The 27,767-nt window shown below is 45.0% G+C and overlaps 1 protein-coding gene across 1 annotated transcript in view; it reads left to right on the top strand.

Moving 5' to 3' along the window:
- Positions 1 to 27,767, top strand: part of PHKB (phosphorylase kinase regulatory subunit beta) — a 420,515-nt gene that overhangs the window by 72,574 nt on the left and 320,174 nt on the right. The window contains exon 5 of the mRNA XM_075577209.1: positions 7,997 to 8,135. Coding sequence (XP_075433324.1) covers positions 7,997 to 8,135 — 139 coding nt within the window. The remainder of the gene's footprint in view (positions 1 to 7,996; positions 8,136 to 27,767) is intronic.

Below are 27,767 nucleotides of genomic sequence, written 5' to 3'. Positions count from 1 at the left end.
TACTTCTTACGATCAATTACACTGATTTAATACAATAGTAACAAGAGTTACAGTAGGCTACAATTATACAAGATGCTGCTGGGCATCAGCGCGATCTGGTGGCGTGATCCTCACACTGCCGCCGAGCAGCATCTGAACAAGCAGAGGAGACAGGAGAGGAGAGAAGCTGGGGAGGCGTGTCCGTGAGCTGGTCGCCCTCATTGGCTGAATTGTTCACGACGTGGTCGTCGCCTGCCAATAACAAATTCTCATGTCTCCTCTCCAGTCTGCCGCCCTGCAGTTCCAGGTGGCGCGCACGTAGCGTGAGTTATGTTTACTTTAATTGAATTTCAGCAATTTGTTTTTGAGCCGGACAGCGCGATGCTGCTGGCGTTTTTTGGTATAATCACGGCCTTAGGGAGGAGTTACTGGAGGCAGCGTGGTAATGTGAAGTATTTCCCTCTGCATTTCCTGCTGTCCTTTTTTTACACCTATGTTTCTGTATTTTTAAAAACAAGTGGGTCTACAATAAACCCATCTGAAAAGTGATGCATCAAGCTGCACAGCTGGCGATGGTGAAGTATAAATCCATCGATGGAATTGCACAATAGCCAGGAAGGGAGCTTGTTGCGTTCTGCAGAGCTGCTATTTCTCATTGTTTTGAAACCGTAACAATAAGAGTTATGTGCCATTGTTAGGTCAAAATTGTAGTTTACTTGAGACACACACACACAGCTATTTGTATTCTGTAATAATGATAAAACACAATTGCACTGGAAGCGCACGCAAATACTAAGGGGGTCATTCTATACAAAAATCCCTATAGACTTGAATGTGGATTTTCTTCCGAAAACAGCGGTTTTGGCATTTATAAAATAAAATCCTCCGTTTTTTTAAGTGTCATCTAGATCAGGGGTGCTCAACTCCTGTCCTCAAGACCCCCATCAGGTCAGGTTTTCAGGATATCCCTGCTTTAGCAGAAGTTGAAGACTAAGCCACTGGTTGAGCCACCTTTGCTGAAGCAGGGATATCCTGAAAACCTGACTTTTTTTGGGGGGGGGGGGGGTGTTGAGGACTGGAGTTGAGCAACTCTGATCTAGATTAGCAAGTGACTGTAGTCTGTAAATATGCAGAATATGGTTTCTTAATTGGGTGACTTTTCACAAACAGGAATAGCACCAAACACAAACTCGCCGGGTAGATTCAGGCTACTAAATGTGCAACCAAGTTGGACTCAAAAGGAATACTTAAATATGGGTCTTGAAAAAAAGTCTTTAAGACTTGTTAAACTGTGTTTTTCAATCATAAAGATAATACATCTATTCACTTCATAGCTAAATGTGGCTTCAGAGAGCTGCTGGAACCTCCAGCTAGAAAGGGCTTCATTTAAAAAAATGGCTTTTAATTGAATTAGATTGCACATGAATGGCTTAAGAGTGCAAAGGTTTTTTTTTCTTCCCCCTCCAAAAGACTACTTATTAAACCTGTCATGTATTGTTTATGTGGGATAAAACAAAAGCAGGAGCTAAGGAAAATATGCAATTCTGAAGATGGTAATGTAGACCATGATGAACATGCTGGAATGTAAACTCCTGCGGCCGCCTCTGGTCAAACGGATTTACAGGTTGTGTTTTTGACCAGTGTAAGTATATATTGTGGTTTACAAGAAAGATCAACCAGCCAGAATAATTCCCTCTGTCAGAAGACTAAATTAGGGGAGAGGGGATAACTCTTGATTGTAATGGTTGTAGTGTTATACACCAGTGGTTTTCAAAATTATTGGGACTGTGGAACCCTTAAAAAAAAAAGTATTGGTATTCCATGGAAAACCTTTAAAATATATCATAACATAGCCGAACCCTAGCCCACTTATATTCAGAGTTGTGCACCTCCCAGAAGCAAATCATGAGATTTGGGGGTTCCGGACCAAATACAATGTCTTTTTATTGAAAAAAATACAGATTTTTCCAAGTGAGACCACATGCTACAAATCAGTGCTAAAATATCAGGCCATTGACATGTCTAGTATATGTATGTAAAATACTGTTTGCTTTTGATGAGGCTCATATTTTTTAGCTTTATATACATTATCACATATGTAGCTCTCCTTACCCAGCTCCTAAAGTGTTTACATCTAGTGTCTATTTATATGGCTGTGCTTAGTCTTTGTTACCTTGCCGGGTGCTGGATTGGTGCATATTGACGATGCAATGAAGGGCGCCAGGAACTTTATTCATACAAACAGGAGCTTTATTTACTGCCGGAGATAAGTGCTCGATCACAACATACCCATTACAATCTGTACAAACAGTGGAGAGCATAAAGACTGTACCGTTTCTTTTCTCTTGCCTAGCTGCCCCAATCTCAGCCTGCTTGGAAGGTGCTAGAGCTTTTATCCATCCTGTATTCTTCCTGAATAGTGTCTGTAGTACTCCATTCCCTGCGGACTTCTTCTGGGCCTTTCTTTCTCTCCTCTCCTACTGTTCTCAGTATCCCAGTTTCGGGAACTGAATGCCACCTCGTGGCCTTCTGGTTAGTTAGCTAAGGACCTTCCGGTTGGTCGGATCCTACTATACTGTGGGGGTTATTCTTAGGGGAACCCCACCTAGTCATATGCCTCCTCTATGTGAGCCAGGAGAGCAGGGATGGCCATTTATATGGACACTAGCTGGTAAGGGCACTGTCCCTATCTACAAAGCAAGAAAAGTGTATACTTGCCCTATGCCAGACTCGGAACTAACTTATTTACACTATACACATTGAGGCCTCTCCACAGTGACTCCTCTGGAGAACTACTCTCTAGAACCTTCCCTCTAACTTTATATACCCTACCGTAACGTCCATGTCACAAGGCTGATGGGGGCTGAACTTACTCTGTGTAGCCCCACAGAGTTAACCATCTAAGGACATAGTAATCCCGGGAGGCGGGGTGGGTTTACATAAAAATTATATTGTAATGATATAAATTATATATCAAGATTTTTTTAAAACCTTAAATAAACAAAAGCTCGTCTGTGGTTCCCCAGCATTCGGGAATCTCCCCGTTCAGCAGCGGCAATATTTATTCTGTCGTTTATAAAATTAATAAAAACCTACAACGTCCTGTCCTGATGTCTTCTTGGCTTTCCAATGTCAGGTGTAGCAAGCTGTGACCCGGTGGCCATTTTGTGTATGTCAGGCAAATATTTTTGCTGGAGCACGTGAAATTGTGGTGGGGAACACAGAGCAGAACATAATGATTCAATGGTCCTATTCACAATGCTTTCCAGTGCTGGAGATGAGCTCCATCCCAATGAATGGGACTAGAATGTCCATCACAGGAAGCAGATATACCATATGCCAATCTGCATAATAGTGGTTTTCAGGATGATATTGACATCCTCCGTTATCTTGAGTGTGAATAGCTGCGGCAATTTTAATCTCCTAGGGTAGCAAACTTTCAGCAACTGATATTTCCAACATTCAGCTACAGAAAAAAAAAAGTTTGGAATTGTTAAAACACCAGCAAAAGCACTTTGCAAAGGTTAAAAGGAGATGGCTTTTATGGTGGAGTACAGCGGATTGCTGTAAGAACTTTGAACTGCAGAAGCAGAACACATTTAATAAAACTTAAGTTCAGATAAAAGGGTATGACATGCACCGCATGGTAAATAGCCGGGTTTTCTGCTGGTGTGCTGATCACGTGGCTTGCAAAAGATATGATTTCTCTAACGTGTTCGGCTAAAATTTGAATAGACTGAAATAATTGGAGTAATAAGGTACAGGCTTACGGTCGTGATTATACCAGAAGTCGCCGGCGACGTGGCATGGCGCGATGCTGCGTGGCTGTAAAACAAATTGCTGAAATACGCTGATGGTTTACATACCACAGTGCCGCCTGGAGCTGCAGGGCGGCAGTCTCCTGAAGAGATTTGCAAAATTGTTTCTGACAGGCGACGGCCGTGTCACGTGAGTTGTTCAGCCAAAGAGGGTGAAACAGCCACGCCACCGCCATGCCTCCTCTGCATCTCTTCTCTCCTGTCTCCCCTCGCTAAAAATCTTGATTTGTGTGCCTAACTAAACAGCAGCCTTTCAGTTCCAATGAATGAGCAGCTACAATGTATCCATATATTACCAAGGTCTCTATTGTTACAGTTTACAGTTCAAACTGCTGGGAGTATTGCAAAGATCTTGCACTGCTGGGGAACTGTTATCGAAAATAATGGTTTCTCAGTGTTATGATAATATGAGATATTAAGTCTTTTAATCAATCTTGTGCTTCACGGGTTAATGTAGCCACCGTTTGATTTTACAAATACAATATATTGGGATTATGACAGGTCAAGACTTTTCCTGGGTCTGTGCTGATCTTCAAAATGGGCTCATTTTGTGAAGGGGGGGGCTATCACTAATGGACCATTAAGAGTGACGTGTCGGTTAGAAGGCAATAAATGATAGCCAGATATTAGTCTGTCAGCCTCAAAGGAAGCTAACATTCCTGAGATGTCCCTTGTGCATCACAGAGAGAGATGACCCACAGGTCAGCACTGTTGGAGGTCTTTATTAAAAATGAGACAAGTGTGACGTCATCTACTCTGCATAATAGCAGGTTCATATTTGTAAGTGTGGCAAAAAGACAAATCAAACCGCACCACCCACTACATAGCTAGGAGGTGCTGAGGACAGGTATCCATTTGTCACACACATTTAAGAGCAAGACGGTCATAATTAGTCTCGTTATGTTCGTCAAAATCACCTGAATCTAGTGATATATGACTCACGTGTGTCTATAAGTATCAGAGAAAGGAAGTTATGAGTGCGTTTATATATTGAGGCAAAACTTTTTAAACATAGAGTTTTTTTCTCCTCTGTCGTAAAACAGTCAACATAGCAGCTGATTTACGACAGGTGTGGGCTTATGTTGTATCAATGTAAAAAGAATGGTACATAGGGGTTGCCCTGGAGTTATGAAATCAGATTTCACCAAAGGTGTGTTTCTGGGGGGAAAACCTTAACATATGGTAATGTACTTTGTAGGGATTTCTGTTTTATATTTTATCCTGTTATTTTAAGACACTGTTCTGCATTTACTGTGATTGTATGTTCTTGTAATTATATTTGTATGTAATCTAAAGCACTGTTTTATTTATATATATATATATATATATATATATAAATAAACAATTCTTTAAAAAGTGATGCTTTGCGGCTCTGAATGAACTGGTGCACACTCTGGAGAGAGTATTTACATTTTTGGACACCTTTTGTTACAGCAGATTTTTGTGTGTTAAGTGTATAGTTTTTTTCTATAATAAACCGGGACCTCAGACCTGGCAGTTATATTTAATTTACATATTTTTTTTCATAATTCTCGGGTGGTGGTAGCGTATAGATGTGATTGCAATTGAATAAAGGGTTAATATTAAGTAATTGAAAGTACTTTGCGTAGGAGAAAGGTGAGTTGGCTAGAGTAGCTGTGTGTATTAACCCTTGTTTCATATCCAAGTCATGTGCTCACAAGTGTGCTATCCGTTCATTTGATAGACCTTTGCAAAGGTGAAAACTGGGCCAGCTAGAGAGCTGTGTATTTCCCCTTCTTCCGTATGCAGGTCACGTGCTCACAGGTGGGCCGTACGTGACACACAGTATATTAAAATTAAAAATTATATTGAGTTGAATTAAAAAAAGTCGGTCGGTCACCTCTCCGTTTCCCACCTCCCAGCGTCGCCGCCGCGAGGCAGCTGCAGGAGGAAGGGAGTCCTTCCGGGCGCCGCCATCTTAGGCACTCGGCGCCGCGAGGCAGCTGCAGGCTGCCTGCCCACTGCCTGTCCCCCCACCGGGGAGGGAGGGAAGTGAGCGCTGGGGAGGGAGGGAAGTGAGCGCCGGGGAGGGAGGGAAGTGAGCACCGGGGAGGGAGGGAAGTGAGTGCCGGGGAGGGAGGGAAGTGAGCACCGGGGAGGGAGGGAGTGTAGCGCCGGGGAGGGAGGTGAGTGAGCGCTGGGGAGGGAGGTGAGTGAGCGCCGGAGAGGGAGGTGAGTGAGCGCCGTGGAGGGAGGTGAGTGAGCGCCGTGGAGGGAGGTGAGTGAGCACCGGGGAGGGAGGTGAGTGAGCACCGGGGAGGGAGGTGACTGAGCGCCGGGGAGGGAGGTGACTGAGCGCCGGGGAGGGAGGTGACTGAGCGCCGGGGAGGGAGGTGACTGAGCGCCGGGGAGGGAGGTGACTGAGCGCCGGGGAGGTGTGTGTGTGTGTGTGTGTGTGTGTGTGTGTGTGTGTGTGTGTGTGTGTGTGGCCGAGGGGGAAGAGAGTGGCAGTTGGGTGACGTCAGACCCACCAATCTTATTGGCCAGAGGCTGAGGACCAATCAGTTTCACCGCAGATAGCACTAACCTTTCGATTTTATATATTAAGATTTCACATGTTTTGCTGCTTTACGGATATACAGAAAATTCTGCTGAGATTTGTTATAGTCTATGTTTAGGAACCAGCTGTTGCTCTGAATGTTAATACTGCTGGGGCTACAAAAAATAAATAAATAGAAGGCTGGCAGGAATAAATGTGCTGTGTTGGCAATTAACTTTTTTATGCTCTTATTAGTTCAAGGCAGCAGATCATAACAACAGAATTATTTAACAACATCTCGGGGAGTAAAGTGAAAGTACTCAACCTTTTTTTATAACCTTTCTGTACCAATTATTTTTTACTTTATATTTATATGCTGTCATACCCGTACCTCCAATTGTACCTATTTTGCTGGTGCTATACCCACAGGAGGAACTAGATACTTTAGCCCCCGGGGAAAGTGCCACCAAGCGCGAACACACACACTCCCCCCTCTTCCCCACAATTCTCTCTCCCCCCCTCCTCCCGCCACATTCTCTCTCCTCCCTCCACATTCTCTCTCCCCCTCTTCACACTTTTTGTCTCTTCCCACCATTCTCTTAACTCCCCCCCAGCACCCCGCTCCCCCAACAGTCTCAACACCCCCACCCCAACAGTCTCAACATCCCTCCCCCATACACCTCTCAAACCCTCCTCCCCCACCCCTCCCCACACACACACACACACAGTTTCTTTCAACAACCTTCAAGTCCATACCTGTGGAGCAGGGGGGGATTTGCCCATGCGGGAGACACCGGAAATTGAAAGTGACTTCCAGGTTGGACTGCTGGGGCAGGCCCCGCTCTCTCTACTGTCTCATCATCCTCTGCTGCCCTCCTCCTCTGCTCACCACAGATATAGCCATCACACCAACACCTTTGTGCTCCTTCTCTCTCCTGCTCATCCACCGACCACCCGCCTACACCCCCTGACAATCTGCTCCATAGACAGCGGCCCGGCTCACCCCCCTTTGTTCCATCTTTGGCTTTACCTATTAAAACCAGCTATGCCCATTGTAACCATTCTGCCTGTGTGAGAGCTGAGGAGCGCAGCACTGCCTGTTTCCCATTAGTTCAAGCTTAGAATGTTTGGCTAATTACAGCCGTTTGAAGATCGATGACTGATCTGATAAGGGATTAGCGCGTATAGGAAATGTATTACTACTAAATGTAAAAGAACAAATATGTGAATATACTGTACAATGAATTCTCTGTTTGTTAAAGGGGCAGTCTCTTCTAATACCAAAGTGAACTAATTGAATTGTCCCGTTTAACGCTTTACATCTACATTATTGGCAAGTTTAAAAAATAATTGCACAGTATAAGAATATTAGAAAAGTTTTTAAAACGGTAAATATTTCCATGATGGTCAAATGGAAATGAAAAATATTTAATTTGCACACATCATAGTTTCAGTGTATATATAGAACAATAAATAATACATTTTTCTTACATAGCTCTGAAAATATGTGCAGCGCTTGTTCATAGAATATTTTTAGGGACATGGTGTTCCTGTCTCAGGGAGATTGGAGTCACACAGGGAGCTGACAGACAGATTTGAAGTGTGTTTATCTGCGGCAAACGCAGTGTTCTTACCACAAAGCTAATCACTGTTCAATGAATGTTTATACAGTATGTTCTTTATTTATCTGTTTCTGCAGTGAAAACCACAGTTCTGAACTATCAAAGTCCAACAACTGGTCTGTTCCCCACTAAAACGGTGGGCGACTGTAAGAAGGCGAAGGTTCACGACAGTCTCTACTGCGCTGCCAGTGCTTGGGCTTTGGGGCTTGCTTACAGGTACAGTCATCTGGCTTAATTTCCATGCATCTACCGTATTATTCTGTGCCTGGAATTATTGTCTTTGAAATTAGAAAACAACAACTACTGCAAATATAACAGACGATCAGGTGACTGTTTTTGTTTCCTGGGGTGTCGGGGGAAAAGAAACCTGTTTTTGAGTTGAGCTGTATAGAATTGCTTTAGATTCTTTAAAAAAATGGTGAAAGTTTTTGGTTGTACATGGTTGAAGGGTTTCATTATGTTGCAACCTAGTTCATATCTTATCACGCTGAGCTGTTTAATGTGTTATAATTCCTAGGAGATAACTCCATAAGCTCAACTCTCATTGAAGTGAGTGGAGGTTCACGGCCAATTGAATCAACCCCTTTGTGTGTTAAGGATTTTTAGCAGCAACTTTGTTTCCTGCTCCTCTCATCATGGTCCATTGCTATCCTACATACCTATATCTATCCTACATACCTATATCTATCCTACATACCTATATCTATCCTACATACCTATATCTATCCTGCATGCCTATATCTATCCTGCATGCCTATATCTATCCTGCATGCCTATATCTATCCTGCATGCCTATATCTATCCTGCATACCTATATCTATCCTGCATACCTATATCTATCCTGCATACCTATATCTATCCTGCATACCTATATCTATCCTGCATACCTATATCTATCCTGCATACCTATATCTATCCTGCATACCTATATCTATCCTGCATACCTATATCTATCCTGCATACCTATATCTATCCTGCATACCTATATCTATCCTGCATACCTATATCTATCCTGCATACCTATATCTATCCTGCATACCTATATCTATCCGGCATACCTATATCTATCCGGCATACCTATATCTATCCGACATACCTATATCTATCCGACATACCTATATCTATCCGACACACCAATATCTATCCGACACACCAATATCTATCCTACACACCAATATCTATCCTACACACCTATATCTATCCTACACACCTATATCTATCCTACACACCTATATCTATCCTACACACCAATATCTATCCTACACATCTATATCTATCCTACACACCTATATCTATCCTACATACCAATATTTATTTTGCCTTCCCAGTTTCCGCGTTCTATTTAAATTCTTTGGCTGTTGGAGGGCCCTACGGGAAATTGTGCTCATGTGTCCGCAGCGTCACTTTATGGAAGAGTCGTCCTCTTCCATTTCCCTGCATGTGAGATACTGTAGCGTTCTGGAGTGTAGAGCACAAAACGCATGGCATAGCCAGTAAGTCATGGGACCCCTGCAGTGCCAGACCCCATGACGTAGTAGCCAAGTTCCCACATGGTTTATGCCGTCTTCTCTCTGAGGCTCTTGGTGGAATCAGGAGAGTGTTTCTAGTTGTGTGTATTGCCAGGGAAGGAGGGTCAAACAGGAACAATGCATTGCTGGAATCTCTGGCAGCAATTGATACTAATGGTGCCTTGCCCTCTGCCAATAATTCATTTTAACCCTTAATGCCAGCACCTGATTCTCTTTTACCCTGTTGCACAAATTTACTAATAGAGTAATATACATACAGACACTCTATCACACTGACATACCCTCAAACTGTATCTATTAAAACCACCTGTACCTACAGTAATGTACCTATTTCTACCAGTGTGTGAGAGCAAAGGAGCACTTGTCTCTGTTAGTTGAATCTAGAAATATTGGGCTAAATACAGAAATTTGACGATTGATTTGATTATCAGTGTATTATCTGTTTAGTGTATAAATTGCACGTTATGGTATCTTTTATAAGAGCGTGTTTGTATGCACCTGTTGACACAGGGACTAAAGTGCCAGTATTTGTATATATGTATGTATATATATATAGATATAGTCTCATTATATATATAGATATATATATATATATAGATATATATATATATCTATATATAATGAGACTGAGAGAGAGAGTTTTAAGTATGGCCAGTCAATCCTGTCGAACGCTTTTTCTGCATCCAGACTTAACATCATAACTTGTAATTTCTTGCCATTGGCTATCTCTATCAGATCAACGATTCGTCGGGTGTTGTCCGCAGCTTGTCTATCTTTAATAAAGCCGACTTGATCTGGATGTATAAGTCTGGGCAGGATGTGACTCAATCTATTGGCCAGTAATTTGGCATATATTTTAATATCTGTATTAATTAGGGAGATTAGTCTATAGCTTTTGCAATCCGGAGGATCTTTTCCTGGTTTATAAATCCGTGATATAGACGCCTGGAGCATCCGCTCCGGAAACGGGGCTCCTGCTAATGTTCAGTCTTTTTCTAATTGTACTGTCATGAACTTTAACATTGAACATGCTAACTGAGGCCTGTAGAGTCTGAGATGTAACTCTTGGGTATTTTGCAATTTCTCTGAGCATTGCACGATCTGACCTTGGGATGAATTTTCTGGGACGTCCACTCCTGGGAAAATTGGCAACTGTATTGAATGTTTTCCACTTTTGAATAATCTTTCTCACTGTAGAATGGTGGACTTTAATTTTTTTGGAAATGGCCTTATAACACTTTCCAGATCATTGCTAATGTCTTTCCTCCTTGGCATTGTGTTAACACACACCTGAATGCTCCAGACCAGCAAGCTGCTAAAACTTCGGCTTTTATAGAGGTGGTCACACTTGCTGATGATCAATTAATCAAGGGCATTTGATTAGCAGCACCTGTCTGCTACTTAGCATCTTAATTCCAATGGAAGCAGTAAGGGTGTACTTAGTTTTTCACACATAGCTTCTCCATTTGGCTTTATTTTTGTTAAAAAAAATCATGACCCGGTGTAATATGTCATGTGTTGTTGTTCATCTGAGGTTGTATTTACCTAATTTTAAGACCTGCTAAGGAACAGATGATTGTTATTATGTCCTGATATGTAAAGCCATGGAATTCAAAGGGGATCTCCTTTCTTTTTCACGTGTGTGTTTGTGTGTGTGTGTGTGTGTGTGTGTGTGTGTTACATGCATACAATCAATTACTAGTGCAATAAATAATTAAAGTACTGATAGCAATTTAAAGTGCAGTGCATATAATAGTGCTGGTGTAGTGCTTAACAAAAGTGCATACAAGATTATATGTGCAAAAACAATCTGTGCAAGTGTGTACAAATGTAACCTCTACTTGAGATGATATACTTAGTGCAAATATGTGTTAAATAAACCATACAATAAGGAGTTATATGTAAAGATGTATTCTTCTTACGCGTCCCACAATACTCTGTTTCAGAAATCCTCAGGGCAATGAAGAGAGACTGGAATCCAGCTTGTAGTTGAGACAAATAGATTTATACAAAATCTTGTGCAGGTTTTACACTCACATTTTGTAATATTCCTATGTTCAATGTACAGGGGTCTTTGGGGGTTTCCTCTCGGAGGGTCCTGGGCCAGTCCTTTACTTTTAGGTCCTGCACTCCTTCCTCTTGAGTCTAAGGGACGCTGGGGATGCCGGCACACTCACCCAACGTTTTCTTCCCGCTTCTGGCGTCACAAGTCTTGCGAGAAGTGGGGTAGATGGGGCTGTGACTGGTAGATAGATCTCTGAATGCTTCTCTGCTTGCGGTTGGTCCTGGACTCTACGGGTTTCGCCACTTGGGCTTCATTATCTTCATATGATATTTATGTTTTATTTTATTTTACTTTATTCATGTATTTGGTGGTCTTTTTAGGCGCAGGGCGGTGGACCTCTTTCTTCAAGCGGCAACCATCTCCCATTTCATGTCCGTGTCAAAATCCAGTCTTTAAAGTAGTTATGACTGGGAGACTTATAATGTAGTTTGACTTGGCTATTTTCTCGGGGGGGTTACCCTTCTACCTCACTTGTATTCTCTGGAGCCTCCACCTTAGGACAAGCAGGAGAAAACACCATCCGCCATCATCAGGCGTCTCCTTCGTGCGTCCAGGCTCAATATGTATTCACACCTGCATTCAAATTGAACTCCTTGAGTGTACATCTGTGTTGTCCCAAAGGCGGACGCCTGATGGGGCTCCCAAACAGCTGCTACCCTCTGCACAGGACCAGCGTGCTAGAAGTTAACATCTGCTTCTACTTTGTGGAACGTCAGCCCCACCCACTGGAATGTTAATGAGCCAAGAGGACAAAGAACTTTGTATTTGCAGCTGCATTCAACCTGAACCCCTTCAGTGTACATCTGTGTCGCCCCAGAATCAGACTGCCTTTGGCACAGCCGAAGTACAGCTAAAGGGTGATATTAAAGCTTCTCTATTTCAATCTGAAACTTACCAGCCCTTTATCCCCTGTACCCAATTTTCAACTCTATCTGTCCATGAAATGTCTGTGAATTGACTGTATAGCCTCTGTTCTTTTAATATAACCATGTATTGTTATAACTCTGTGCCCAGGACATACTTGTAAACGAGACGTAACTTTCAATGTTTAACTTCCTGGAAAAACATTTTTCTGGGCCTCCGTCTGCAGAGCGCTGAATGAATCTGTCCCTCATCTGTAGCCCCAGCAGGGTGGTCCCGCTCTGTCTCCTCTCTCTTGCACCATCTCCCGCTGGCAGGGGATGGTGTCTCGGGGTCCCCCCTCCTCAGTTGGTGGGTGAGATGGCGGACCTGGGTTCGGGGGGAGAGGTAGGTTCTCTCCGGCGGCACCAGAATCCCTCTCGCTGCTCTGCTTCTCAGGGCGACAGCTTGCTCTCCACGAGGACACAAACTTGATGGTCCCCCACTCTCCCCCCTCATGTGCAGCCGCCCACACCCGTATGGGACGTTACCAGCGGGACTCACCAGCCCGGTGAAGGAATCGGAACCCATTTCCCTTTTTCTAATCTACACATCATTCCAACGTCTACATATTGCACTACGTGTTTTTTTTCTCTTGTTAATGTGGACCTGTGCTCCCTTTCACTGAAGATTCCATTGCAACTGAAGAACCATCAGATCATTTTTTTGTATAGGGTTTTGAGGTTTCCTTAGGAATTCTAATTATCTATATCTACACAAGTGTACAGTTTTTATTTTGTATTTCCTTAATTCACAATATTGGCACAATTGAATGTGGTTAAGAACTAAGACTCTCTTAAGTTGTCCACATGTTATTAACTTAAAGCGGATTATCAGTTATATTTGTATTTTTAGTGATAGTGAAACAGTGCCATCACCTTTAGGAGTGTCTTTTGACACTTTTTTTTAGCAGTATACCAGAGGTGGCCAACTCCAGTCCTTAAGGTCCACAACAACTCAGGTTTTCATGATATACCTGCTTCAGCATAGGGTACTCAATCTGTGGCTCAGTCAATGACTGAGCCTCAGATTGAGCCACATGTGCTTAAGCAGGGATAGCCTGAAAACCTGATGTGTTGTGAACCTTGAGGACTGTAGTTGGCCACCCCTGGTGTATACTATATTGTACATCAGGCCTGCACAACTCGTAAAGTGAGAAAAGCCGAACTGCTCCAAGGAAAAAAAAAATTGGGCCGCACGGGTAAAATCATCATCATCATCACCATCATCTCTCCTCCAGCACCTCATCATCATCCTCATATCTCCCCCAGCACCCCCCATCATCATCCTCATATCTCCCCCAGCACCCTTCATCATCATCCTCATATCTCCCCCAGAACCCCTCACTATCAACCTTTGCGATACTCCCCATCTCTCCCACTCACCCACACACATAATACTCCCCCTCCACATCAAACACACAATCCCCCCCTGCACAGCACACACATCACACCCCCCTGCACCTCACATCCCTCTCCCCCTTTCACCTCACATCGCCCTCCCGACTTGCACCTCAAATCACTCTCCCCCCTGCACCTCACATCACTCTCCCCCCTGCACCTCACATCACTCTCCCCCCCTGCACCTCACATCACTCTCCCCCCCTGCACCTCACATCACTCTCCCCCCCCTGCACCTCACATCACTCTCCCCCCCTGCACCTCACATCACTCTCCCCCCCTGCACCTCACATCACTCTCCCCCCTTGCACCTCACATCACTCTCCCCCCTTGCACCTCACATCACTCTCCCCCTTGCACCTCACATCACTCACCCCCCTTGCACCTCAAATCACCCCCCTTGCACCTCAAATCACCCCCCTTGCACCTCAAATCACCCCCCATGCAACGCAAATCACCCCCCTTGCACCTCCAATGACACACCGGAAAAAAGAAAAAACACAAAAGCGCACCAAGATTGAGATATGATGTGTATTGACAACAAATAAAGATAATAATATGCACTTACATATATAAAAACTTTAATGGTCCAGATCACGATCGTCACTTCTATTGGTAGGGCAACAAATGGGATGAAGAGGGGGGTAATCTCAGTCTTCAGGAACAAGCCCCGCGCGCTGGGGCTGTATTCAGAGGCTGCGCTGCGTCCCTGCTTCACACGCTTGTCGGCGTGATGATCTGCGTAGTGCGCATGCGCGGCAAATGAGGCCCCCTATAGTAGTCCCGGAAGTGCCCGCCCGTTTTCCGTTTCGATCGAAAATGGCAATAAAAATAGCAATAAGCGTGTGAAGCAGAGACGCAGCGCAGCCTCTGAATACAGAAGTGACGATCGTGATCTGGACCATTAAAGTTTTTATATATGTAAGTGCATATTATTATCTTTATTTGTTGTCAATACACATCATATCTCAATCTTGGTGCGCTTTTGTGTTTTTTCTTTTTTCCTGGGACTTGGTATCGCTGTTGGAGTTTTCCTGCTGGGATCCATATTGGAGGTGGGGGCAGACACCTTCAACACTAAGAGCTGCAAGAGATTAGAGAGGAACCACCATTCCACTATCCTAAAGAGCAAGAGTGCGGACTGGACTCAATTTTCTCCAATGACACACCCCCTGCACCTCAAATCAACCCCCTTGCAACTCAAATCACCCCCTTGCACCTCCAATGACCCCCCCTTGCACCTCAAATCACCCCCCTTGCACCCCAAATCACCCCCCTTGCACCTCAAATCACCCCCCTTGCACCTCCAATCACCCCCTTTGCACCTCCAATCACCCCCCTTGAACCTCCAATCACCCCCCCTTGCACCTCCAATCACCCCCCTTGCACCTCCAATCACCCCCCTGCACCACCCATCACTCATCACCCTCCCCCCTGCACCTCACATCACCCATTACCCTCTCCCCCCCTGCACCTCACATCACCCACAGGGCCGCCAACAGAAATCATGGGGCCCGGGACAAATGAAAGGAGCCCATAGCGCACCTACCACGAAAAAATATCTTTTAGGGTTCAACTTTTACTTAACTGTTTTCTTATTGTGATATAGAAAAAAACATTACATCTCCCCCTCCTCATACCTCCCCCCTCCCCTCCTCATACCTCCCCCCTCCCCTCCTCATACCTCCCCCCCCTCCCTCTCCCACCACCCACCCTCTCTCCCTTCTCCTCCCCCTCTCTCTTCCTTCTGCCCCCCCTCTCTCTCCCTTCTGCCCCCCCTCTCTCTCCCTTCTCCCCCCCTCTCTCTCCCTTCCCTCTCTCTCCCTTCTCCCCCCTCTCTCTCCCTTCTCCCCCCCCCTCTCCCTTCTCCCACCCCCTCTCTCTCCCTTCTACCCCCCTCTCTCTCCCTTCTGTCCCCTCTCTCCCTTCTGCCCCATCTCTCTCCCTTCTGCCCCCCCTCCCTTCACCAGCCCCAGCCCGTTTTTCACACCCACCCCCCTGCACCACAAGCAGCCCGTTTTTCACACCCACCCCCCTGCACCAGCAGCCCGTTTTTCACACCCATCGCCGCCATTTTTTAAAACTTTTTAAAAAAAAATGTATTTAATTAATTAACTGGCGCCCGGCTGGAGTCATCGCGGGCCGCACAGAGAGGCCAGGCGGGCCGCACAGAGAGGCCAGGCGGGCCGCACAGAGAGGCCTGGCGGGCCGTATGTTGCGCAGGCCTGTTGTACATAATGTGTATTCTAGATGCTAGTTCAGGGTTCATTTTGATCTCCTTCCTTGTGCACGTAGGATTTTCAGTTATCTACAAATAATGAATAGTGTTACTTTCTAACTATTTTATGGATAAAATGTTACCCAATTCATCTTGTGCTGCCTTCTACTTTTTAATGCATTTTATTACTGTAAGTGAAATTTTATATATTGGTTCTTTTACAACTACATTTCATTTGGGTACCGTACATTTATACCTAAACCGATGATTGTCAATTGATAAACATAAATACTGTACATTTGCCTTCATTATAAACACTCTCAAATTACAATAAACTTTAAATTTTCATTGAACTTGGAAAAATGATTTCAGTTGTGCCGATTGCTGCAAATTGTTCTACTGTATATAACAGTAATCCATGACCAATTACATTCGTGTGCATTATTGCTGCCCAGTAATTATGGTATTTAACTCAAATTTGTATCCATTACCACATTAAGGCTCATTTCTTTTTGTGCAATGTAACAATCCGAGATGTTAAATATAACTTAAAATAACGACAGAAAACACATTTCAGTTGTAGAATATGTTCTCCATCAAGGGCAAGATATTTAAGCAAAGTATAATGTGTTTTAATAATGTGACATGGCTATTCCCACAGCAAATGCCTGGACACAATATCAATATAGAATTTACCTATTCATAGTGCTTATGTAAGTGATGTTAACCAATGATATACATATCTGAGTATTAACAAAACAATAGTAATTGGGATGTTAACCTGCACTAAGTATTTATTTTTTTATTTGTTATTATAAAGTACTTAACATATACTCTGTTCTTTAAAGAAGAAGCAAAATGATACAGGTGAATGCAGAGTAGGAATAATTGTTTACAAAGCAATGTGGGCTAGTAGCGAGCGGAACAGACTGGCACACATCACCCCCCCCCCCCTGCACACCCCCGAGAGCAGTGCAACATTCTGACAGCTGTATTGATCCGGGAGAAGTGTAGATTTCTTGTTGGATGGGATTCTCTTTAATGGACCAACAGTAGAGTTATTCATCGATTATAATAGTGTATACAGAGGTTTCAAACTCTCACTGGTTTCTTCTTTATGTTTATAGATGGCAAAATAGAAAATGTATGGCAGAAATTAGATCTTTTATTGGCTTATTCATCTCATAGGGAAAACACAAACTTTCAGGGGCACCTAGGTCATTTCTTCAGGCATTTCTTCACGAAGATTGACAGCTTTTGCTCTTTGGTTGGGAACTCAATCTTTGAAAAATAACCCTGCAATCTGCTAAACTAAAAATGAATGTAGTACCTAAACAATGCTATATCTTGGTTCCTAATGAGTACCAAGCAATGCCACATCATGCCTTGACCTTAAGCGGTTATGCTTGAGTTTTTGCTGTGCTGCTATGTAAATGTGCTGCTCTGCATGCTGGATTTTGTGGGAATGACACTGATTTCTGTCCTCACCAGATATTAAACCGTTTCAAAAGAAAATACTATATTTTGTTCAAGCTCTCGCCCTGTTGAATTATTCCTACTGCTTCTAATGCCAGTGCTGTAATGAGAAATGTGTCAGCTACTCATGGAACAGTTAGTACATTTAACTCAAAATGATGTATAAGTAATAGAAAATGACACTTGGTATTTGCAAGTTATCTGTTGGCCACTTGACATTCAGGGCAGGATTTCCGATTCTGTTTTATATGCTTATGCCAGTTCTAACAAGACATCTAATCAGAAGGTCTGTGTGCTAGTTTAATAGCTTTGGCAAGTTAACTTTATTGAAGTTACAAAATGTACCATATCGTAGGAGCTACGTGAAGGCTATTCTAGTGTCTCTCTTACATCAATAGTATTACAGATGTTCTACAGTAGTATACAGTGCCAAATAAATGGGCACATTTCTTGGGCTGCAGTGGTTGGCGAATATAGTGATCTACATTTTCATATAACGAAGGCATGGGGGAAAATATTAGGTAGGAGAACCAGCATTGCCATCACCTAGATAGATTGTGATGTATCAACAAAGACCGAGGTTCTCAAACTTAGACATGTAACTGACCACTTCGATTTAGAGAGCTACCGGACTTGCACTTTTTCATCCATATATTTTTGTATACATAGGCCTACTGTATAACATATTTTAACAGTGCTGGTCCAGTGTTTGAAAGTTGAGCTTTTTATAGTCTTAGAAAATAGACTACATGAGATACATTGAAAAAGTGTATAAAGGTGCGCTCAGATTTATATGTGAAAAAGACAATTGTTGTTAATGGGTTCAATAATTAATCTAATTGGGAAGATTAATTGGGAAGTTAGCAGTGATACATTGTTTACCAGACTCCCATGGATATCACAAGACAGGTGTTGGTATCTTGGAGAGAGATCGCCAAACTCAAGCGGAGGAGAAATGTCCACACATACAGTAGATGAGTAAAAAAAAAACGGTAGGGAAGGTACCCGCTCCCGGCTGGATGATATAGACAGTCCCGTTGTGGGTGAGGAGAGTTTTTTCAGCTTACTAGAACCCACACACTCAATTCCTCCAGCGGGTAACCACTCACGGCATGGCAAATGAGGATCAGCTCTGGTACGGAATGTACCCGCTCCCGGTCCATAGCAGTGGACTCTGCACGTCTCTATCAGCTGGGTGTGTGCAAGTGAGTGAAGGAGAATCACCTACACTGCTACCACAGCTGTGATGAACTAGCTCAATTATGGCAGCACCGCTTGAAAGACTTTCTAACCATTTAAAACCTGGTACAGATCATAAACAATTTTAGAGCAATATATAGCTTGGAGATGGCCACAAAGACCAGAATAGAATCAAGAAATAGCACACAATCTATTCGATCACGTTTCGTAGCTATTGCCACTTCATCAGGGTGACTGTCTATATCATCCAGCCGGGAGCGGGTGCTTTCTCTACCAGTTTCTTACTCGTCTACTGTGTGTGGACATTTCTCCTCCGCTTGAGTTTGGCGATCTCTCTCAAAGATACCAAAACCTATCTTGTGATATCCATGGGGGTCTGGTAAACAATGTATCACTGCTAACTTCCCTTGTAGCACTTGCTTAAGTGCTGTTTTATTATGTGTATTTTACCTAACTACTAAAGATATACTATGTGAATCTTGCACGCAGGATACATGCCTGAATTGATCTCAAGAGGCCACCACTAAAATCTGGGGACCAGTGGTGGTCGCAGGGCCGGGTTTAGAATTTTGCTGCCCGTAGGCACATACCTTTTTGTCGCCCTGGCAGGAGGAGGTAAGAGACCTTTATACAGTCCTTACACTCTCCCCCAGCAATCAGTTTAATTGTTGTAACCGCAGCACTGGCCCCCCTGAAATTTTCTGTCCCCTGGAATTTGCCGCCTATGCCTAAATACAAGACAAACAAGGCACGCAAAAGCACAATATTACTCTGACAATCTCCACCAGAATACATCAAACCCAGCTAACTTCTGGAAGGTTATCAACCAGCCTTCTAGCCATCAACAACCAAGTAATATCACTAAGGGGGATATTACTCTGACAAACCCCACTGACATTGCAAATGCATTCAATGATTACTTTGTGGGGTGTGCCACTAACTTATTAGCGAAACACAACCCAAACCACAAACCTGAATCTCATCCTGGGAGTACCCACATAGCCCCACCCCCTCCCAACACTGGCCACAATTTTCAATTTGGCCCAGTATCCGAAGAGGAGATTACACAAGCGCTCCTCAAATTAAAACTAAGCAGCCAATGTGGACCTGATTTACTACAATCTAGGTTCCTACGACTTGGTGCCCCAGCAATTGCCAAAGCAATTGCTTCCATAGTCAACTCTATCCTGTCTGCAGGCCATATCCCTAAGACCTGTAAAACTGCCAGAGTTGTCCCAATCTTCAAAAGTGGGGACAAAAACACTGTCTCAAACTACAGACCAATCTCAGTTCTTCCAATTCTATCCAAAGTCATGGAAAATGTGTCCACTCCCAATTAAGCGATTACTATACCAAGACAAATTTCCCCAGCCAATTCCAAGCTGGCTTTTGCCCCAAACACTCCACCGTAACTAAAAGTTTGCAATGAAATCCAGTGTGGAATGGAACTGGGACAATCACTGGTGCAGTATTCCTAGATTTTGCAAATGCTTTTGATACTGTTGATCATGCTATCCTGCTTAACAAACTCCAGAGCTCTGGAATAGGGAAGCATGCTTTAAGCTGGTTTCAGTCCTACCTATCAGGAAGATCCCAACATGTGTCCATCTCAGGCTCTAACTCCAACCCCCTGGATATCACCTGTGGTGTCCCGCAAGGCTCTGTTCTGGGGCCCCTACTCTTCTCAGTGTTCTTCAATGATCTTCCCACAGCTTGTAAGGAAGCCTCAATACATATGTATGCAGATGACACAATCCTATATGCACACAGCCATAGCCTCTCTGACCTTCAACACATACTTCAGTCTGACTTTTTGAGACTCGAAAAGTGGATTTCCCAAAACAAACTGTTTTTAAACACTGACAAGACTGTAACAATGGTATTTGGGACCAAGACTAAAAATTTTAAAGCTTCCAGCGACTGAGCTCCTGATTAGAACCAACGCTAACACCACCCTAACCCCTGTCCCTAGTTTTAAATACCTGGGCATATGGTTTGACTCCCACTTAACATTCGGGATGCACATTGATACCCTGACAACCAAGACCTATGCCAAACTAGGGGTACTTTACAGGAACAAATCCTCCCTAAGTCTCTTGGTCAGAAAGCGTATCACACAGCAGATGCTAATGCCAATTATTGACTATGGAGACATAGGGTTAGCCTTCAAATTCTTTATGGGCAAGCTACCCAGCTATCTGAACAAGCTCCTCACCCCTACCACATGCAGCCCTTATCATCTGAGATCAGAATCCAAAAGACTGTTCATGGTCCCAAGGCTCAACAAAGTATCCGGCCGTTCCTCCATCGCTTACCGTGCACCTCCTACGTGGAATTGGACCTGTAGGAAATCATGACTCGCCAGTGTGTTTCAATGCAGTTTAGGTAGCAAAATCCCCTTTTAATAATGTGCTGTTTGGTTATAGAATTGCATTCCTCCCCTGCTGTACAAAGCATGCAGGTGTTAGTTCAGCCGTGATGTACTCAAGGAAAAGAGAAAAGTGACATGGGATTGATGAATAATTTAGTGTACTGACATTCATTATAATACATTGAGATTATAATCACTCTTTCCCAGCACAAATCTTGTGGCTGCAGATTATAAAAAAAAATTCTGCAGCCGGGGAAGAGCTAATTTGAATTCATTGAAATACAGAATGTTTCTTTCATGTTGTAAGAGACGTGTTAGAGGTATGCAATGGAGACTGTTTTAAGATGAAATTAAAATAAGGCTTTATTGCGCCTGTTGCTTTAAACACAGCAAACATGTAAATCAGCAAACAAAATCCGCTCCACTCTGGAGTATATATACACTTTTGATCCAGCTCTCTAACTGCATGGCTAGCCCAGCGATTCACCAGCCCAAATCATAGAGAAATACATATACTTCGATAGACATAGATAATAGTCTTAAAAGAAAAGTCTTACCTGTTAGCTGGGTTGCTGTAGGGGAAGGCTTATTTGTTCTCCTGGTGTCCACACCCGTCTGTGATAAGGCAATGTCAGGATCCAGGTATATAAATATTATCCCCTGTGACTTGTTGTCAGCTTGCAGTCTCTTTTGGCAGGCTCAAGACGTCTGTCTCCTTGTTCAGCCCAGTTGTGGACTAAGGAGTCTCACTTCCTGTCTCAGAGGCAGGCTTTTTGTAACCCCTGTAATCAGCCCGGTGGTGTTAGTTAATTGCCTACCAGCAGTTAACCACCACACTGCTGGATTAGAGGCACATTTGTGAACAGGGATAAGTCCCCTGTTACACATGTATATAAGCTTTTTATTTTTTTGATAAGAAATGTGTGTTTAAGAATAAATGTACTACATCAGTTTCCTTGATTTTGCATTCCATGCCCTACTTATGTAGATCTTTGATTTCTGAAGACCTTTGCCATTTTTAAACCTCTTTGTGTGCCCGGGAGCACCACTGCTATAAATGAAAGTTTTTTTTACAAGGAAATTAATAGAGCAAATAAAAAAAATACCACTTGTGAGCACATATACATATCTGACAGATCTGCAACACTACCTTTCCCCATTATCTCTTAGCATACTATGCTTCCCCTGCAGCCAGGATTTCTGGGTAATGACATGTAAATGAGTACTGTACACAGTGTCTGTCACCTTTTGGCCCCTATAAGCTTATGCCAGCCGCATTACACAGAATTTATGCTTGTTGACAGAGCTTGGGTTAAGGAAGTGCTATACTGACTATTAGAGATGGTCAAAACCTGATGTGTGAAATCAGACCTTACCAGAATCTTACATTCCAAAATATAAAACCAAAGACCCTTAAGATCTTTAGAACCAAAATCAGAACACCATGCCAAGTGCTCATCTCTTTAGAGGAGCTGAAAACCTGTTTACTGACAAATATATATATATATATATATATATAATAAAAAAATAAATAGATGATACCGTTCTGTGGCTAACGAAATGCTTTTATTTGTGCGAGCTTTCGAGATACACTGATCTCTTCTTCCGGCGATGTTACAACGCTGTTACATTGATCTCTTCTTCCGGCGATGTTACAATGTAACAGCGTTGTAACATCGCCGGAAGAAGAGATCAGTGTATCTCGAAAGCTCGCACAAATAAAAGCATTTCGTTAGCCACAGAACGGTATCATCTATTTATTTTTTGATTATTGAAGCTCGGCTAACACGGTACTGATATATATATATATATATATATATATACATATATATATATATATATATATATATATATATATAAAATAAACAAGACTGCGCCTTAAAGTGTGAACCGATCCCCAGCTCTATGTTATAGCAATAAAATAAAATTAAAACCAAAATGGTGGCAAATATTATAAATCACAAAACAATGATTGAACAAATGAGATCAAAAAAAAATAATAAAATAAAAATAATTGAATTTAAAAAATAATATGTATATATATATATATATATATATATATATATATATATATATATATGTGTATGTCTGTCTGGATGTTGCTAGTAATATGAAACTAAATAGAATCGCATATAACCAACAAATAGATAGGACAAGGGATAATGAAAATAGAATAATAAAATGATGAATACAAATGCATGAACCAATATTAAAAAAAGTCCAATGTGGATGGATCAGTTGTAAGATCTTGCTGCAAACAGGAACAGGCTGCCTTCCACAGGGAACCAACGAATTCCAAGCCAATCTGTACAAAAACACAAAAAGAAAGCGCCCGATCCTAGTGCAATATATCCAAAAAATTATACATTTATTTCCCTAAAAAATCCAACAAAATGCTAACTCACAAACAACAGATTAAAAACAGCGTTTTATGAGGTATACTCATGCACCAGACGGGAATTCAGCTACTCAGCTCACTCTGTGTCTTCACCGCATGGGATCGCAGTGCTCCTCGGGGTCTCCGTCCAGCAGGAACTCAGGAAGCGACACTGTGGTTCAGATAGTCCTCCGGAAACAAAACTGACGTGTGACTAGTTCCGGGCAAAACTGTGTACCGTGTCTGAGCTGAAAATTGCTGCCTATAGCATCTTGTAAGTCCAGAGTGCAAAAGGTGAGTGCCCACATAAACAACGCGACATACACCCTACGCGTTTCTTCACATTACGTGATTTCATCAGGGATTCCTGATGAAATCACGTAATGTGAAGAAACGCGTAGGGTGAGCAATTAGTCCTTGTTACGTGTGTGTGTGTGTGTGTGTGTGTGTGTGTGTGTGTAAATGTCGATCTAGAAATAAAAGCCAGGTGTGAATGACTAGTTTCCTGAACCCCTTAACCCAGGGCTGCACAACATACGGCCCGCGGGCCGCATGCGGCCCCCCTGGCCTCTCTGTGTGGCCCGCGGTGACTCCGGCCGGGCGCCAGTTAATTAATTAAATAATTTTTTTTTAAAAATGGCGATTCATCCCCCTCCCCTCCTACACCGCCCCCCCCCCCCCTCTCCGCCCCCGGGTTTTGCAGTGCGCGGGGGCAGAAGCAGCATGAGGAGGATGCAGGATGCCGGGGAGGTCAGAGCATGCTGGGGGCGGGGCTTAGTGCCGGGGAGAGGATGTGCTGATCTAAAAGAGGTAGAGATGTGTGTGTGTGTGTGTGTGTGTCTGTGTGTTTGTGTGTCTGTGTGTGTGTCTGAGAGAAAAACGGGCTGGTGGGGGGGGGTGAAAAACGGGCTGGTGCAGAGGTGGGGGGTGGGCTGCTGACATGTGAGGGGGGGTGCTGACATGTGAGGGGGAGTGGGCTGCTGACATGTGAGGGGGGGTGCTGACATGTGAGGGGGAGTGGGCTGCTGACATGTGAGGGGGGGTGGGCTGCTGACATGTGAGGGGGGGGTGGGCTGCTGACATGTGAGGGGGAGTGGGCTGCTGACATGTGAGGGGGGGTGGGCTGCTGACATGTGAGGGGGGGTGGGCTGCTGACATGTGAGGGGGGGTGGGCTGCTGACATGTGAGGGGGGTGGTCTGCTGGCATGTGAGGGGGGGCTGCTGACATGTGAGGTGCAGGGGGGGGAAGTGATGTGAGGTGCAGGGGGTGTATGATGTGAGTTGCAGGGGGGGAGAGAGTGTCATATTGAGGAGAGGGGGAAAGAGTGTCATTGAGAGGAGGGGGAGAGCGTGTCATTTAGGGGAGGGGGAGAGTGTCATATTGAAGAGAGGGAGAGAGAGAGTGTCATATTGAGGAGAGAGAGTGTCATATTGAGGGGAGGGGGAGAGAGTGTTATATTGAGGGGAGGGGGAGAGTGTGTCATATTGAGGGGCGGGGGAAAGTGTCATATTGAGGGGAGGGGGAGAGTGTGTCATATTGAGGGGGGAGGGGGAGAGTGTCATATTGAGGGGAGGGGGAGAGTGTGTCATATTGAGGGGAGGAAGAGAGTATCATATTGAGGGGGGAGGGGGAGTGTGTCATATTGAGGGGAGGGGGAGAGAGTGCCATATTGAGGGGAGGGGAAGAGTGTCATATTGAGGGGAGGGGGAGAGTGTGTCATATTGAGGGGAGGGGGAGAGTGTCATATTGAGGGGAGGGGGAGAGTGTCATATTGAGGGGAGGGGGAGAGAGTCATATTGAGAGGAGGGGGAGAGGGTGTGATTTAGGGGAGGGGGAGAGTGTGTCATATTGAGGGGAGGGGGAGAGTGTCATATTGAGGGGAGGGGGAGAGAGTGTCATATGGAGGGGAGGGGGAGAGGGTGTCATATTGAGTGGAGGGGGAGAGAGTGTCATATTGAGGGGAGGGGGAGAGTGTGTCATATTGAGAGGAGGGGGAGAGGGTGTGATTTAGGGGAGGGGGAGAGACATGGGGGGGATGCTGACATGGGATGCTGACTTGGGGGGGGGGGCTGCTGACATGGAATGGGCTGGGGGGATGTGGAGGGGGTATTGTGTTTTTGATGTGGAGGGTGGTATTGTGTGGGTGAGGGGGAGAGATGGGGGTATGAGAGATAGATGAGGATGATGATGATGGAGAGGTGCTGGAGGAGAGATGATGATGATGATGATTTAACCCGTGCGGCCCAAATTTTTTTTCCTTGGAGCAGTTCGGCCCTTCTCACTTTACGAGTTGGGCAGGCCTGCCTTAACCAGTGTCTGGACGTCCCCGCTTCACAATATCTAAAGCAGCAATCCCACCTGGGGTCTTACCTGATCCGCAGTCCCTCAATGTCCAGGTACCCTCATTCCCGCAATGTTAGGTGTTCCCTACCTGTCTTCTGGGTTAGGGGGGGTTCCGATGTCTTCTGTGTAAAGCTTGAGTCAGATCTAGAAGAAAGCAGTATAGGTTATTTTGGTGTAGTATAGGGCAGTTAAGATATGTAGGGTAAATAAGAGATCCAGAAACAGAATGTGAGACAGACACAGGTAGAGGGTGAGAGAGAGAGAGGGTTTGAGAGAGAGAGGGGGTGTGAGAGAGAGAGAGAGAGGGGGTGTGAGAGAGAGAGAGAGAGAGGGGGTGTGAGAGAGAGAGGGGGTGTGAGAGAGAGAGGGGGTGTGAGAGAGAGAGGGGGTGTGAGAGAGAGAGGGGGTGTGAGAGACAGAGGGGGTGTGAGAGACAGAGGGGGTGTGAGAGACAGAGGGGGTGTGAGAGAGAGAGGGTGTGTGAGTGAGAGAGGGTGTGTGAGTGAGAGAGGGTGTGTGAGTGAGAGAGGGTGTGTGAGAGAGAGAGGGTGCGTGAGAGAGAGAGGGTGCGTGAGAGAGAGAGGGTGCGTGAGAGAGAGAGGGTGCGTGAGAGAGAGAGGGTGCGTGAGAGAGAGAGGGTGCGTGAGAGAGAGAGGGTGCGTGAGAGAGAGAGGGTGCGTGAGAGAGGGTGCGAGAGAGAGAGGGTGCGAGAGAGAGAGGGTGCGAGAGAGAGAGGGTGCGAAAGAGAGAGGGTGCGAGAGAGAGAGGGTGCGAGAGAGGGTGCGAGAGAGAGAGAGAGGGTGCGAGAGAGAGAGAGAGAGGGTGCGAGAGAGAGAGAGAGAGGGTGCGAGAGAGAGAGAGAGGGTGCGAGAGAGAGAGAGAGGGTGCGAGAGAGAGAGAGAGAGGGTGCGAGAGGGAGAGGGTGGAGAGGGGGCGAGAGAGAGAGGGTGGAGAGGGGGCGAGAGAGAGAGGGTGGAGAGGGGGCGAGAGAGAGGGGGCGAGAGAGATAGGGCGACGGGGTGGGGTGATTGGGGTAACTGGGTGGGGTGATGGGGTGACTGGGTGGGGTGACGGGGTGACTGGGTGGGGTGACTGGTTGACTGGTGTGACTGGGTGGGGTGGCGGGTTGACTGGGTGGGGTGACTGGGTGGGGTAACTGGGGTGGGGTGACTGGGGTGGGGTGACGGGGTGACTGGGTGGGGTGACACTTTTGGTATCCTACACACACACACACACACACACACACACACACACACACACACACACACACACACACACACACACACACTCACACACTCTCCCATGCATGCATGCATGCATACACACACTCTCCCATGCATACACACACACACACACACACACTCTCCCATACATACATGCATGCATACACACACACACACACTCTCCCATACACACACACACACTCTCTCCCATGCATACACACACACTCCCATGCATACACACACACACACACTCCCATACACACACACACACTCCCATACACACACACACTCCCATACACACACACACACACACTCTCCCATGCATGCATACACACACACTCACTCTCCCATGCATGCATACACACACACACACACACACTCACTCTCCCATGCATGCATACACACACACACACACACACACGACAGGGGGAAGAAGAGGAAAGGCCGCGCGACCGAGCACCACCACCACTGCCCCGCTGGCCCCACCGCGACCATCTCCCGCCCTGCGCGGACAGCCACGGGACCATGGGGAAGCGGAGACCAAGGAGGTAAGGGGGGAACACCCCCGCTACCATCTCCCACCCCGCGCGGGGATCTGGGAAGCGGGAAGTGGCGCATGAAGCTGAGAAAACACCCACTACCATCACCCGTCCCGCGCGGGTATCGCGGGAAGCCGGGGTAAGCGGGGAACACCCCACTACCATCACCCGCCCCGCGCGGGGATCGGGGGAAGCTGGAAGTGGCG

Source organism: Ascaphus truei, chromosome 19, assembly GCF_040206685.1.
Source record: "Ascaphus truei isolate aAscTru1 chromosome 19, aAscTru1.hap1, whole genome shotgun sequence".
Lineage (NCBI taxonomy): Eukaryota > Metazoa > Chordata > Amphibia > Anura > Ascaphidae > Ascaphus > Ascaphus truei.
The sequence above is the reverse complement of the archived record's forward strand: the minus strand, read 5'-3'. Positions and strand labels throughout refer to the sequence as shown.